Below are 16,530 nucleotides of genomic sequence, written 5' to 3' on the forward strand. Positions count from 1 at the left end.
TGGCTGCAACCGTGTAGACCGTTTCCGGGAGGGTGCCGTATTTTTGTCTAAGGCTTTCGCTCTAGCTTCTCGTCGACCGCTGTGGTGAACCGGGTGCATGTTCTTTGGCAGTGGGTTGGAAAAGATATTATGCCGCCACCGATCAGGAAGATGCTTGTTCGGCTTCACGTCTGGGGAGCTCCATTTGATTCTGTTCAACAGTTTTTGGCCGGTTTGTGTCATTGCAAGCCGCGCTTTCTGGCTGGAGAGGTGGCCCTCTATGAGCTCGTCCACCGTGTTGTGCAGGACGATGCGTAGGACCTTATCGGTTGACGCGCTCATGGGAATCCCAAGGGCTTGCTTCGTGACTTTACGGATGAGGGTGTTAAGTTTTTCCGTATCTGTCTTGGTTAGTCATGTAGGGCACTGCGTATGTTAGCCTTGATAGAACGAAGGCCTGGACAAGACGGATGGTATCGTCTTCTTTCATGCCTCGGTGTCTATTTGTGACTCTACGAATCATGTGCACAACTTGTTCGGTCGCTCTGGTCAGGCGCTGGAGCATTATGTTCCATTTTGTATCCGCTTGCACAAAAAGCCCAAGCACCCTGATTGAGCTGCAGGGCGTAATTTTGTGTCCCTGTAAATTTATTTCGATGTTGTCGTTGTCATTTTTAGTGCGACGACGCCGGACCACCAACAGTTCTGATTTCTGTGGGGAACACTCGAGTCTACTTTCCTCTGCGTATTGCTGTACAGCATCGGCAGCTTGCTGCAGGCAGTCTTGAAGTCTCTCGAGTGAGTCAGTGCCAGTCCAAATTGTTATATCATCTGCGTAGAGCGCATGGCTTAAATATGGAATACTGTCTAGCCTTGCCGGTAGACCCAGGAGCGCGATGTTAAATAGGAGCGGGGAGAGGACCGAGCCTTGGGGTGTACCTCTACTTCCGAGGGTGATGAGATCTGAGGTGATATCGCTGATTTTGAGTGTGGCTGTGCGATCTGAAAGAAAGTCTACAATGTAGTTGTATGTTCTCTCCCCGCATCCTGTGTTGTTAAGGTTTCGTAGAATTGCCTCGTGTGACACGTTATTAAAAGCCCCTTTGAGGTCGAGCGCTAGTATTGCTCGCGGGGAGTGTCGAGTGGCGGGTGCGAGGATTTCTTCTTTTAGCTGAATCAGCACGTCCTGGGTTCCGAGATGCTTTCGAAATCCAAACATGGTGTCTGGCATGAGGTGGGGGCAGAGTTTCGGGAGGTCTTCGTGGACCCCCTGAATGACCATGCGGACTCCTTGATGTCCGCGGGACAACATTTGGGAACCACTGCGTTATATGTGCTATCGTGATAAATTGAAATACGAACAGCGGTGCTCGTGGTTTTCAGTATATGATCAGCATTCTAAACGAGGGGCTGCGCCTGCGCAGTAAGAACAACTTATCACGGGGCTTTCCCAACCTTATGCCTGCTGCGCATACACGGCCCGTCGCCGGAGAGCGCAACAAGTACTGAAAACCGCGCACACCGTTGTTCGCATTTCAATTCATCACGGTTGTACGTCCGGTGTCGTCATAAAACACGGCAGCTGCGGAACGAGCACGGCAGCGACGCCGTGACGCAGGTGAATAAGGGAGCGGAGAGACCCAGTCGCGTGGCATCCACACCAGGTCATCACGGCGACGGTGGGACGTAGAGTTCCTCTATATAGCTAGCTCCCTGCGGGAGCGATATAGAGGAACTCTAGTGGGACGGAAAGACGGCGTGGGAAGTCTAGGTTGCCGAAACACATGCTCAGCGCGGCGCTCGCTTAGAATGTGTTAATGGGGCCGTGAAGGCAAAAACAAAATTGTTTACTTTGAAAGAACCGGGCTTCAGTACCTCACTCAGCTTCATTACAGCCACGAAATCCGTTTTAAAACGAAAAGAGCTTGGAAAACATTTCAAATTTCGAGCTGCCGTGACGCGTTATGGGCAGGAGGGACTCATATAGGTCAGCAATGAAGACTTACGTATGGGCCCGCCGACGGGCTTTCATTCAGCACTCCACGGCTGTGCGGCGAAGCCACTACCTGCGCCTTTCAGACAGGCCCCACCGTGTCGGTGAATTATACTTTCATATCTCGACAAAGCCCGGGGTCAGACGCTTCGCTTTCGGCGCTTTTCAAACTTCGACGGTTGCCGGCCCGGCGAGACACGTCGAGACCCGCCCAAGGACAGAGGCCCCGCGATCGCAGCGGAGTCCTCCTCTCTCCCCTCTCTCGGACTCAACGTGCGCCGATGCTACCGACTGCTCACGAACTCTAGAAAGAGCGTTGTGTGTGTCTGCGACGTTCGTAGCGTGTGCACAAATCTAGAGGGAACGCTGTTTCGACCGTTAACGCTTTTGGGTATAAATACGACCCTCGCAAGCGCTATAACCCATTCCTGTTTCAGCAGTGAATCATTGCTGTCACTCTTCTCGAGTCCTGTACTGTTACCTCGCCCATCGGGGCATTGTTCTTTGGCTTCGGCTCACCTGTCACTATGAAGTAAACAGTTACGTTAGCCTACGGCTTCTGGACTTCTTCACAGCTGCAATCACGGCCGCTCTTCACACCACGCTACCACACGTATGTCGGAGGCGACGGAGCTCGGCTCGGGTAGGCCCGCCCGGTCATAAGACGTAGTTATCAGAGTGTTTTCTGCACGTTAGTGTTCAAGCGTAGCGATCAAACGGAACTAGATGCCACTGTGCAATTGTGTAGTTATATATTTTGCGGGGGTTAGGTCGACGGCCGCCAATCGTACAAACAAAATTCTGTGACGTCATAGAAAGTTGCCGTAAACTGGCTAGGGAGTCGCCACTGCTTCATCTGCTTTTTTTAATATCTTCGTTGTTTGTTTGAAGTTTGCGGTAATAACGTATTTGATGAACCTAACATATATTTTGAACGGGAAGCTTTCTGTAATCATGAGACAGAGGCTAGGAGAGTACGGAATGACATTCACAAGTTAATCACAGTGGGTTTATGAAAATTCTTAGGTCGGTGCACGGAGCAAGATATAAAGAGGAGCGCCGACTGTGGCCCAGAAAAAATCTTTTGCTCGGGCCGATAATGTCCACGCGCCGCCGGCCGCCCAGCTTTCCCTTTGCTCTCTTCCTCCTTCGTTCGCCCTCTCGTGGCTGTGCCTCTGTACATGGCTCTTCCCTTCTTCGCTCTCCCCAGAGGCATCTTTTCTTGCGCAGCGACGTCTGTCTTATGCCTGTCCTACTAAGCAGGAGGCATGCGTGCACGCGCGGAATTTAAACACCCGTGCGCGGCCGCAATAGACGGCGCAGATAATCGCACGCCGCCGCATACATGGAGATCGCTTATTCCCGGAACGTTTAGTCTGACATTATGAATATCCACTAAAAATATTGTACTAACCCAGCACATGTAAGACGCAACTGAACGACGACGACTTCAGAAGCACCGAAGAATGAGCAAGAGTAATATGGAACGCCACAACATAGTCTAGCGTGATTCTGCTTACGACGAATCGATGCAGCGCAAAGGTTACCCTCTGTTGTTATCCCGCTCTCCGGCCGCGTGCTTGATTATTTATGCTGCTTCTGCGCACGAACAACGCTTACGAGGGTCGCCCGGAGACTCCATCGGCAAACGGCAATGATGCACATTTCTGTGCCAATTGACTGAATTGGACGGCTGGCCTGTTGTATCAAGTGTACAAAAACACTGCAGCTTGATAAGGAACCCAAGAATATCAAACGCATACTTCATTTTAACTCATGCCGCAACTTACCGCCCGATGTTCACTGTCGCTCTACGGTCGTGTTATCTCGTCGATAACACCGCGGTCTCCAAATAAAATGCTGCGATTTGTATGGCTGCAATTTTTTGGCCTACCAGGGTTCCCGGCGTTTTTTTTTTTTTTTCGTTAAGCAGCTGACCAGCAAAACAACCGGCTCGTTAAACCTTTTCTTTCGGCGAGTTATCGCGAAATGAAGGCTTGTGAAAAGACCGCACTGTCAGGGACTTGATCTTGAGCAGATTGCTACGTCGCGGGCAGTCGCGGGTGATGTTATCGCATTTCTGTTCTTTTCTGATGATCGTGTAAGTGCCGGCCCGTGTTCTAGGCACACTCTGTTTTGGACGCAAGTTGCAGAACTGCGAGAAAGCTGAGGGAACTTTTATAATCGCCAGTGATCAGAACCAGTTGCTCCTTTCGCCTTTTGTAAAACCTGTTAAAACACAGCCAAATTGGTATTCCCAAATTTACAAAACGGAGCCACATTTTCGGCAAGCATCGCGCAAAAGGCAGTGTTTGTATAGCAGCCATATGTTTGTATGTGGTCTCTATATTTTGTTTTCCCGCCATGCAAACCAATCCTTAACGTATCTTTGCCGTACGGCCACTCAATTCCTTCGGGTCCGGGTTACCCGGAAGGTGCTGTCGAACAAGTTAATCAACTGTGCGAAGGAGGCGCTCAATGAACGCGAAGCGGCGCCAAAGCAGGCCCAAAGCAGTCCGTGCCCAAAACTACCGTCGCCGAAGCAGACGACAGAGCCGACGAAATGCGTTCCGCCAACTCGCCCGCCGGCGCACGGGGAACGCCGGCCGCTTAGCCGCCGCCGGCTAAGGTCCCTTTCGCTGCGCCATCTACATTGTGCTCCGCGAGTTATGGACATTAAGAGCCCGCCGGAGAGAACGAAGTCGGCGCTCCTGTTTATCTTGCTCCGTGGGTCGGTGTAACGAGAATATCCCAAAGAAGTGTCACACTATAGGGCATGGAGGAAAGAAAAGCTTACGAGAGGCCCAGGCGGTCACCGGTGCACTGGGAGACATGTGGAAGAAGTCACGTGGTTTTTAGTGGCGAGGCACCTTAGGGACTCGGGCTGTCGGCGCCTCCTGTCTTCGTCTCATGCTGTCATGGTAAATCAAGTTGTCAAACGATGGTCAAAATACGTCCGCACTGAATAAAACCGGTTAAAAATTGATTGATTGATGGATTGATTGATTGATTCATTGTAGGGTTTAACGCGCCGACGCAACGCATGGGATGAGGTGTGCTGTAGTGGAGGGCTCCGGAATAAGTTTCACCACCTGGGGATCTTTAACGTGCACCGAGATCTCGAACACACGGGCGGTTTTGCTTTTCGCCTCCATCAGAAAAGCGGCCACCGCGGCCGGGAATCGAACCCGCGACCTCGTTCTCAGCAGCACAACGTCTGAGCCACTGAGCCACCGCGGTGGGTAACAGGTTAAAAATAAATTAACATGTTTTAAACTAATTTAAAATGCCAGAATAATCAGAAGTTTATTAAATTCCATCTCAAAATTGCTTTCATACGTCAGGTTTTCTCCTGCAAAGCATACTTCTTAGCATGCTGCGACGTGTGGCACGAAGAAAACTTACGGCCATGTGTCTCGTTTAATTGCTTAAATCCGTTTTAACGCAAGAGAGGGCGCCACTGCCTCAGCAATCGAGCGATTGCTCCTCCCACCGCGGCGCTTCTCCGGCACCCAATCAGCGCGCGCCGTGTGGCCAGAGAGAAAGCTACAATCCTTGAATACACTTATACACTGCATGCTTCACCCCGCCCTAGGTTTCACGTTAGTGGTGATGGCCCGGGGGTATTTTTGATGTTTTTTTCACGCTCATTGGGGGTCACGCTCATCGGGTGTCCTACCAACGGCGCCGAAGGCCAGCCTACCGAGGCCCTACGTCACTGCGCGGCCCGGCCGGCAGCCAATGGTCGGCAGGCGGAGACGAAGCAGACGACACTGGAGCGAGTGATGGCGGAGAAGGTAGCGTTTACGCGCAAAACACAAACAAAATAGGCTACCTTCAGTAGAGGTAATGTCACGGTCTCTTGTAAGCTTTTCTTTTCCTCCATGCGACAGGGGCTTCCGCGATTTTATCTCTCAAATAATAATGCAAGTTGCCGTGAAAATTTTAACGTGAAACCAATGGTTCGACACGGGCGATTGATGACATTTTTTAGTGCGGAAGCTTAGCTTTTTTTATTTTCCATATAAACACTATGTGAAATGGGCATACGCCTTGCTTTTCTTTAGTAGGCACAGAAAACAATACGAGGGAAGGAAACAAACTAAAGGCTGATTCGGGCAAGGGCGGCACATTGATTGATTTGCGCAAATGTGGCGTATTGAACTGTTGGAATCAAGGATCGTAGTAATGAGTGGTGAAAAACGAGAAATGAAGATCAGTTTTATATACTGTAGACTCTCGTTAAAACGGACTCGAAGGGACCATAAAAATTTGTTCGTATTACCAGAAATGGAGCTTTTTGCATTGTGGAACAGAGCAAAAATGTTGTTCGTCTTAACGAGATTCCACTGTACTTCGATACTTCGCAATTTACAGATCCCAAATAGCTATTTCCTGCGATATATGTTGAGTTGAAGCCCTCTTCCGCAAAGATACGATCCTTATTGAAACTGTGGGAATCGTAGAGAACCGCGTCCCGCGATCCCGCCGGGCCGGTGCGCGCGGGGAGAGACGCGACGCGCTGAAACCGGTCCGGCGCTTTGCTGGTTCATCGGCGCCCCCGAGAGATGGCACCACCGGTCCGTGCGCAGCATAGCACCCTAGCATAGCCGCTCGGGCGGCGCGAACGTGTGCGCGCGGGGTGAGAATCTCGCCGGAGGTCCGGTCGGGGCAAGGTCGGCGGTACAGCACTAAATTCTAGCCACCTTAACAGCGGTGGCGGCGACCATGTATCTCAGCCTCTCAGGTGAGAACTGTTTTGTTGGACGCCATGAGTGCCTGCCTCCCGTTTGCGATCACGACCAGGATGGCCTGATTCGTGAACGCCGCCGAGCTTTGTTCTCTAATGCTTTGGGAGTTTCCAAATAAACGGCTGTACTTCGGCACTACTGTCTACTGTGTTCTCGTATCTGCGAACCTCGCTGGGCTGCCGTATGTGCGGGAGCCCATGTGGTTGACACGCCGGGAGCTAGCGTGGTGGCCTACGTCGGAGTACGGGGTAGGTCACCCCAAGAACCACACGATATTCCACAAAACCGAAAACCAAAGGCAGCTAAAAAAAGTCAAATGAACGTGACTAATTAGAGGCTTTGCAAAAATATTTTTTGAATGTGTAAAAGGGTGAGCGTTACGAGCGCCGTCATCACTAACGCTGTGTGAAGAGGCAAAAACGCCGAGTTTTTCTATAATTTCCAACGTTTATTGGGGCCACAAGATAGAACTGGCATCTTCAAAGCTTCTTTCCCACTTTATTTTCTTACACTACGCCACTTTTCCTTGCTTTCTCTTCTGTCCGATGTTTCACCGCGTCTTCTCGGGCTGAATTACACGTTGATTTCCTTCATTGTGGACACATGCGAGATGTTCACATTGCATCTTCGAAGTTTCTTTTCTACTTCTCTTCTTGCATTACGCTACTTGTACTTGCTTTCCATCTTCCACTTTTGCCCCGCCCCTTCACCTCATCTTCCTGGGGGGCCTCACACGTTGATTTCGTCTTCAACTGTCTCGTTCTAAGCGAACGCTGTACCCATCAACACAATATTTCTTCACTAGGCGCTTTTTATCCATTTCCCGGCACCCTGCCAAGTACTCCTCGAGCTCCAACATAATTTCTTCCATATGACGACTTGACTGCTCAACTCGGGCGACGAGTCCATCGACGACGGGGTCGATCTCAGCGGCGACTCCGAAGGGGTGCTCGGCAATCATCATAGCCATGGCTTCCGCCCGCGTCTCCCGCGTCATCTTGCGGCCGTCGACGACAACGACGAAGTAGTCGCACTCGTCGAGGCAGTGGCCTTCCAGATCTCCAAGAGGTCCGACGAAGTCGCAGCCTTCCGAGGCGTTCACGCATCGAACCCGGGAGCGCATCAAGGGCTCCGTGTCCAGATGAACGCTGTAATCGCGGTGGCAACGGAACGCAACGTCGTCGATCGGGCAACGCGCTTTGGGCGATTTGCAGCACTTGGGCGACGAAGTGCTGTCCGACATCGACAAAGTCGTGAGCGAGTCGCAAAGGTCGAAGCTCGTCGAAGTGGACGAAGTCGTCGGCGAGTCGCAGCGGCAGCGGGTCAAAGGGTGCTCTAAGAGTATCTCTCGGCAGACTTCGCAAAGCTTGTGGCCGCACGGAATGCGGCTCACTTCCGCGACCAGCTCGTTGCATACGCTACAGGCGTTTTCGCTCGGCGGCGAGTCGATGAACGTGATGGGTCGAGCGGTCAGGAAGCCCCCGAAGCCTTTCAGAGAGCGCACAGTTCCGCCGGCGTCGCAGTCATCGCCTCCTTCACGTGCGGACGCCATGTTTCGAAGTCCGGCGGACCGTAGTGAAATCGCTAGTTTTTTGTCTTTTTTGCGACTGCAGGTTTTCTTACAAGACTCGGAAACGCTGTCTTCGCGAACTTCTTGTTTCGCGAGCTTGCGTAGCGTTAGAGAGTTGCTTGTAGGCGATGCTCGGTAGAAGAGACTTGTTCGGTGAAAGTGCACATGTGGTCGACTCCAGACGCGAAGTTGAAGACGTGGGATGAAACTGAAGAAGTTTTTTTCACTCACGCGGAGCTCCGCTGGAAGAATTCAGCTCGAGCAGGCGGGCTTCGATCGCGTCGTTGAACAAACAGGACTTCACTTCTTGTGGCAGCTCACGGAGCGGCGTTTCTCCTTGCGCGGCGCGGCACGGACGCAAACACAGAACAGGGAGACACAAAACTGGCGGGAACTGCGGGAACCGCGGGAACTCTCGCGAAAACGCGACGACTGGAGAGGGCTTTGAATTCGCGAGCGAGACTTGCTTTGTTATTATTAGTTTGCTAGTCGCTATAAATTTTTGTTCAAATTTTATTTCTACCATTGGCATTTTTGTTTATTTCAGAAAGGTGCTGACAACAATACCACGAAACTGACTGCTTTGTGATTGGTTGATATCAGAATCAGTAAATGCGGCGCAGCCGAAACGTGACCGCAGAGTGCGGCGGGCGTACTGCGCGTACTTTCCCGCATTGCTCGGGGCCTCATTCCGGTACTACCAGTACTACTCGCCTCTTCGATTTTCCAGTGCAGCGCGCGGCGCCTGCACTTTTCTCTTCGATTTGCCGACGCTGCAGAGAGTGCAGGATCAGTTCACGGCTTTTTCTGCACTTCCCAGGGAGGAGGCGCAGAAGCAGACGACAAGAGTGCACGACCGGCTCTGCAGCGGCGGCGCCTGCGCTGAACTGGCTAGACTATTTCTGAACTCTTGCAGGAGGTGCAGGTCAAATCGAAGAGATCTACAGTGTACCTGTACGGTTCAGCCGTCGGCCTTTTTTTAAAACCATCCCTACTGTGGCAGTTGTAGCCAAGAACTTGCCAAAAGCAGCAGCGGTCATTACTCATTTTTCATATCAGCCGCTACCAGAATTAACTTTTTTTTTCAGGAGGGCATGTATCAAACTACGCGCACTTTGCAGAGTCCTCGATCGCTCATACATGACTCAATTGTGACCCGGTTTCACCAGAATGCATGCAATCTCGGTGACTGCAAGGGAGACAAATCCCCAAGTTTCCTTTTTTTTCTGATTGGCGGGTGTACTGTAACACCTTTCGAGGCGTATTTTTGAGGCATATGGACTCGAGTGGGCTTAGCAGTAATAGTTTAGCAAACGCTCAGTGCTGGCCACCACAATCATCGAGGTCCGCACCCCCTTATTTATTTATTTTGTGGCTGCGAGGATTTGCAACCACCAATGGGCAAGCAGTTTAAGTTCAGCCCCTATCCACCACTGTTGTAGTGCATCAGATATCAGTGTAATTAGCCTCTGGAATGAAGCGTGATCACAAGCGAGTGCTCATACACACGGCATTTTACTAGTTCGTTTGCTTATGGGTACCTCTGATGTTACTTTCAATGTCACTACATCCTGTGAGACCATCTGGACTTTTTACGTCATCTGCGCAAAGCTTCATGTTAAGATATTTTTTACCTCCTCCTTTTTTCCCTCTGTCTTCCACCCACTTCCTTTAGAGCCTTTAGTCCCTTCTCCCTGTCCACACAGAGTAGCACGTAGGCGACAACGTGCTGGCATACCTCTCTGCTTTGCTCTAATAACGAGCTCTCTCTCTCTCTCACGACAGAAAAAAGAATGCCCATAGATTAGTCATATACAACTTTCTGCAACACAATTTGAACACTTCCACGCTACGTTTTGTGTCATCATATATTATGCTACGCCGCGACTCAGAAAGGGTTGCTGCAGAAAATATGCATTTTTGCTCGGCAAGGAGAGTCTAGATGTAACTCAATATAGACATATTTGTTCTATTGAGCCTGCCTGCATGGTATTTCTTCTCTCTAGACTGCTTATTGCATTCTAGAATCAAAGTTAGCATTCAGCAATATCTTTCTGTACCCTTGAAGTGGACGTTACTGAAGTGTTACTAAACTGAAGGCTGCAGCGTTGTCCAGCAGATAAGTATACAACTTATCTCTGGTACCTCTTTTCTTTTTAAAAGACTGAAGAAAGGTAATTTTGTTGGGTTGCTTGAAAAGAAAAAATGCCTGGTTATTTATCAGGAGCTTTGAAATACTTCATGGGGAGTTTTTAATTGAAGTGACTTGAGTTGAAAATGCAATTTATGAACTAAACTTTAAACAAGTTGTACCATGCTAAAGCATGTGCATGCTAAAAGTCATTATGATGGGGTTTCTATTCAGTGCTAGCCTTCCCATGATCATTCCTGCAAACATTGCCAGTTCTGGAACTAGAAAACCTAAGGCAGTCTTAAATCTCGACACGAATCGCATAGCACACCAACTGCAGACTACAAACTAATTTAAAGTCTGAAAATAATAAAAGACAGTGGTTAAAAATGCGCTTAAAATATGTATTGTACCCTTTCGTAAAGTCAACATCAGGAAAAACAGAAAGGGGGTAGGCTTATAAGCAGATTTCTTATACGCAGATTTATGCAAGAAAACATACAGTTGCATAGTCAGCTAAAACCATTATCTGAAATTAAATGAGCAAAGTAAACCTTTGCAAGGAATCACTGATAAAATAATTTATTAGCGTTGCTTGAAAAACCATTCATACTCTAAAACTCTAAAGAAACATTTGTGTCGTGACAAAGGTTGTTGTTGTTCCTGGAGAGAAAGTTCATTGGATGTTGAGAGTAGCTCTGACAATTTTACCTTCATTGGAGGGGCCACAAAGACAACATACAACCTTGCTTAATTTGGAAGAACTTACTGCCGAGCACGAGGACGCGGGTTCGACTCCCGGCCGCAGCGGCCACTTTCCTGATGGAGGTGAAAAGCAAAAACGCCCGTGTACGAGATTTCAGTGCACGTTAAAGATCCCCAGGAGGTCAAAATTGATCCGGAGCCCTACACTATGGCGTGCCTCATCGCCTGCGCTGCGTCGGTGTGTTAAACCCTACAATCAGTCGAATTTGACCACCTAGGAATCTTTAACGTGTGCCGAAGTCTCATACACATGGGTGTTTTTGCTTTCGGCTCCATCAGAAAAGTGGCTGCTGCAGCCAGAATCAAACCCGCGTCCTCGTGCTCAGCAGCACAACGCCCTAGCCACTGAGCCACCGTGGCGGGTGTACAATCAATCAATCAATTTGAAAGAACTTGCTGTTAGTAACTCACTCAGCACCCTTCCAGTCCCAAAATATTTTTCAACCATAGAAAGGTGGTAGATATTGAAAAGCTTCCCAATTTTGCACTAACGACTTCAGCAGTGGTGTAATAGTAAAAGTAAAAACAGTTATTGTGTTAACTGCACAGTAACATACAAATTACAGTACAATCAAACAGGGCTACAGGCACCACTACAAGTGCGCAGTCACGTTTCTTTGCAGTCGATTTGGTTGGTGGCCATTAAATTCGCGAACAAGTTCCTGAGTCCCCACTACTTCATGTTTTCCTTGGTACCTAGCTTAGTTGCTTGAAGTTTACGTTGAAACTGGCACTACTGTCATTGGGACAGAGCCGTCTTTTGAATGAATCAAACATGCATTTTGGAATAGGCTGTTTTTCTTTTTTTTTTTTCAACACCCCCTGCTTACTCCTTGACAATTCAAGCCACAAAAAGTTCACCAGAATCTCTTTTTTCAGACTGTCTAAGCAAAACACAGCTTATTCCTCCACACACACAGTGTGCTGAAGAAGTTGGCCTGAGTGCCACTTACAAGAGCACCTGCCACTGTTCATGCCAGCAACAAACACGGCTTTTAAGATAAAACTCTTGACAATTCATGAACACAGGTTTACCAGAGTTAACTTGTGTGTTGTGTGCATTTCTGCGACCAGTTCATTTTTCCAGATTACAGTCAAAGTAGTGCATTGGTTCTGCGTTCACTGTCTTTTTTCCCTAATCTCACAGGGTGTCGACAACAGATCTTAGTTTCAAAATTCTCCAGCGTCCTTTTTTAATAAATTCATCTATGTTCTCTAATTGACCAGCAACTATGATGCATGCGACAAAAAGCAAGGTGTAATAAGTGCCATTGCTCAATAATATGCACAGATGACATTACTAGTCCATTTTCTTGTTTTCACCAAGTATAAAGTAGCTCTTTCCAATTAGGTCATTTCAGTTCGTTAACTTATAATTAACAATCTATAGGTTGCCACAATCCTTGTTAAATTAAATTTTGTCTCTTTTTTTTAAGAATAATGCATTAGCAGATGCAGTATTGTTGCACACTGAGCCGATGTCAATGGACACTTTCAAGAGGGTTCGTAGCAGTTATACCTGTCATACACATTACCCCTAACTACAGCTAACTATGCCCTACACATTATGATGACAACAAGGTGAATATATGCGTCAGGACACTTTCTGGAACTCGTGGCATTAGGAGCAGATGTGAATTAGCGCAGTGATAGCAGGTATAACATTACGCATCACAGGCAGATGCATTAAAAAACTTCATGCTAGTTGACTGAACTATGTAAGAAGTTCATCGGGTATTTTCCAGCACTGTCCTTATAAAACAGGTTTCCATCCCCAAGCAGAATTAAAGGAAGAACCATAAAGACAGTCCACAATTTCACCACAATCAAAACGTTGGCACACCAAAATTTGCGTGATTGGCTGACACTCACCAAATTAATTCATTATACATTTTTTCAAGAGTGAAGTTTCAGCTCCCGGTGTTCCAAATTGAAAGCAATGTTATTTTGCAACAATAAGAGATTAACAAACAATCATGGTGAAATAACCAAAGGGAAACCAACATGAATCGGGAACGAATGCTAAGAGCAACTATGCAAGCGACAGACGCTACGCCATCTCCTGCATGGCTCTTGCAACAGCATGTTAGCATTTGAAAAGGAAAAAATTAACACATTGCACCTGCCACTTTCTCATGCGGCAGTGCGGGTTCAGGTCAGCTTAAGTGCCGGACTTTTAGCCATTGTTACCACCTGAAGAAAGAGCAAAAACCATGACTACGCCGTTACGCTGAAACACCATGCTATGCTCACTAGGTCTGATCAGCGATTCCAAACTTTCAGTCTCTTCTTGAGATGCACAGTCATTGCAGCGGCTGCTTGACCAAGTACGTCATGCAGCTTTTGCCACACCACATAATGACACAGTAAGCAGCACCCCTTTAAAAGCTAATTACCAAGTGATGGCTGCAATATTCCCGCCAAACAAAATTGTAGCAAGGTATGAGTTTCCCAACCTTTCGAAGGGAGCAAAACAGAATGCTGTCTTCATGATCCCTCTACAAAGAACATTGAAATGGTGCATCAGAGAAAAAATAAAAGGCACTAACAGCGCACAAATAGGTTCGTCAAAACACCGTACGACACTTCTATCAGAAGATTGATTGATTGATTGTAGGGGGTTTAACGTGCCGACGCAACGCAGGCGATGAGGCGCGCCGTAGTGGAGGGCTCCAGATTAATTCTGACCACCTGGGGGCCTTTAACGTGCGCCAAAATCTTGTACACACAGGCGTTTTTGCTTTTTGCCTCCATCAGAAAAGCGGCTGCCATGGCCGAGAATCGAACCCGTGACCTCGTGCTCAGCATCGCAACGCCTTAGCCACTGAGCCAGCCCGGCGGGTTCTATCAAGAGAGGAAATAGCTATGGAATGTCAGAATTGCTTGCTTTTTTTTTTTTTTCATTACTTACTGCAACTACATTTTATTTAATTTTTCAGAGCTAGGTATACCTTGCAGCGAGCAAAACAAATTTTTGTAGTAGAAGTCAGCACATTGTGTTGTTAACGTCTTGTCTGTAGCCTAGGTTTTTTAACACTGTTTGCCTGTGACAGGTTTTCCCAGCTTGCACATCACAACACAAGCACAAGGTAAGGGTTGCTACTACAAAGGCCAGAGCAACCACTGGGCAGCACTATGCAGGTGTCAGCAGAGCTGGAATTGTATCATCAATTGTCTCACTCATATGTCCGTGACAGTTAGTCTTTCACCTATTTAAAAGAAAAAAAAAAAGAGAATCATCTTTCTCAAGATCAAAAAATGAGGGACTTTCTCGACAATTCCGCGATTTTTGCAGGCTGGCTGGATTCTATGGAAAATTTTTGCCGGTGGTAAACAGCCTAGTTTCGCTGCCCTAACAAGGTTGCACCAGAAAGACTTCCTGCTCGCACATAATTCCGTGGCAAGTTCATTGTGGCAGATGGTATGCATGTTCATAGTAAAATTGTGCTTATAATTTCAGGCGCCTGAAAGACAAGACAGTTATAAAAATAGCCCTAAAGTACTCATGCTTTCAACATTAATTAAAACAATGTCTGCATCACAGTAACAAGTCGTCCAATATTTTTGACACCGGAACCAGATAAGGCACCGGTCGCAGCGCAGTTCGTAGCAGACGACTCGGTGACTTCATTGGTGTACCGGTAGAAATGACGGTTTTTACTTCAACCACAGCATCGTCCGACTCGTTGTCTGTCACCACTACACTTGTCTCCGACACCTCTGACGCCTTTCTCTCTGTTTCCATACCCACTCTGTCACCACCACGACCATTCTCAGCTTCTTCGCTCGAACTCCAAGAAAAGTCCCACACGGGTTCATCCTCCCCCGTCTTTTCTTTCTTTTCTTCAACCTCGGCTGCGTCACCCATAAGTGACGACACATCAAGGCCCGGGACACGGACGTTGGCGCGCACAGACCGCGGTTTCAAATATCTCACCAAATCTCGCACTTCCTCCAGCGACGCATGCGTCGAGTAGCAGAGCCGGTAAAAGTCGCCGCTCACCCTCTCGATCAAACGCGTCGGGCCGACACGGTGGGCGAACCACATCGCCGAAGGCTTGACTATCACGCACTTCGATCGTAGGGGGCAAAGGCAGTTTGCGTGGATGGGCGTACCACTGGGGTCTGTCGTCAGAAACTCCGTAACGTCCTCCACGCCCTCGTAGCGCGACATCTGGCCTCGTGACACGTGAACTTTGACCCCGAACGCTCGGCTGAGTGACTCGAACAGCGTTTCGTAGCCCAGTTTGGCGCCGGGAAGATTTAACTGCAAAGAAATTCCCGCCTGGAGTTTCGGTTCGAAGAATGATATGAGGGCCTCTTCGCTGTCTTCCCGAGTAGGGACGTAGGCAGCGTCCGGGTGGCAGAGCGTTGTGTCGACGTAGGCGGCCCTGATCGACTTCACCTTCCCGTCGGGGCCGTCGTGAAGCGGCAGAACTGTAGAGGCGTGGCCGACGGCAAAGCGAAAGTCTCCGGTGTAGAGAACCGTACCGCGTTTGCCCTCGAACAAGAACATCACCGATCCAGCGCAGTGGTTGGCGGGAATTGCCGTGACGACAACGTCGTAGCTGTAACCGCTTCCGCCGTCGGTTGGAACAGTTACAGTTTGAGGCGTTTCAAGCGGTAACGCCGACATATAACGACGCAGCCAGGAGTACTTGTCTTCGTTGAGCAGTAGCTGACAGGACAGCTCGGATGCGTACAGCTTCAAGTCGCATCGACTCCGGAATCGACTGCGCAGCGCCTTACTGCTGAGTCCGTGCATGTGATCCCGGTGGCAGTGGGAAAGGAAGAATGCCGTCGAGTTGACGTTGATGCCGTCGAAACGATCGATGGAGATCCGTTCGTACTCGACCAAGGTGCCGCCGAAAGTGCTCATGTTGAGTCACCGCCCCTCGATGAAGCGTCGGGCACAGGGGTTTGTTTAGCGGCGTTAAAACATCTTTCATCGCTCGAAGAAATAATATTACTTGTAGTTACGGCTTGTAGCAGGAGTGGACACTAGACGTAGCAAGCGCTACAGGATCATGCATAACGATCGTTCGTACGAAAGCAACGGAACAAGCTGCTACACGCCATGACGAGCGAACGAGCGCCAAAATACTGGATTGGATTGGGACAAGTCGACTGCGCTCGACTTGAACATGCGAATCGTTGTCATTGTTTTGTGTTTGGTAGTTCTAGTTCCCCATTTTTGGCGAAACGGCGGAGCACATTTATTTTTTCTCAGTAGTTCGAACCATTAAAGACGCCTCACGAGCCTAACTCCGATGCCTCGAACCTAATTTTCACCAATGTAGCTGAACAAGTGGGCCAGTTGTTTCACTTAGAGGTTAGAAAG

General features: G+C 48.7%; 1 protein-coding gene across 1 annotated transcript; it reads right to left on the reverse strand.

Annotated features, from left to right (window-relative positions):
* Nucleotides 1-14,110: 14,110 nt before the first annotated feature.
* Snm1 (DNA cross-link repair protein snm1) lies at nucleotides 14,111-16,277 on the reverse strand. Its single transcript, XM_077692918.1, has one exon. The coding sequence runs from the start codon at nucleotides 16,066-16,068 to the stop codon at nucleotides 14,728-14,730; it is 1,341 nt and encodes a 446-aa protein (XP_077549044.1). The 5' UTR covers nucleotides 16,069-16,277; the 3' UTR covers nucleotides 14,111-14,727.
* Between the last annotated feature and the right edge of the window lie 253 nt (nucleotides 16,278-16,530).

This window comes from Haemaphysalis longicornis, unplaced genomic scaffold, assembly GCF_048455015.1.
Source record: "Haemaphysalis longicornis isolate Haplotype H1 unplaced genomic scaffold, Haemaphysalis longicornis Haplotype H1 scaffold_12, whole genome shotgun sequence".
Taxonomy (NCBI): domain Eukaryota; kingdom Metazoa; phylum Arthropoda; class Arachnida; order Ixodida; family Ixodidae; genus Haemaphysalis; species Haemaphysalis longicornis.

Excerpts from the sequence above, each read along its gene's own strand:
- Snm1 (XM_077692918.1), bottom strand. The coding sequence starts at position 16,068 with ATGAGCACTTTCGGCGGCACCTTGGTCGAGTACGAACGGATCTCCATC.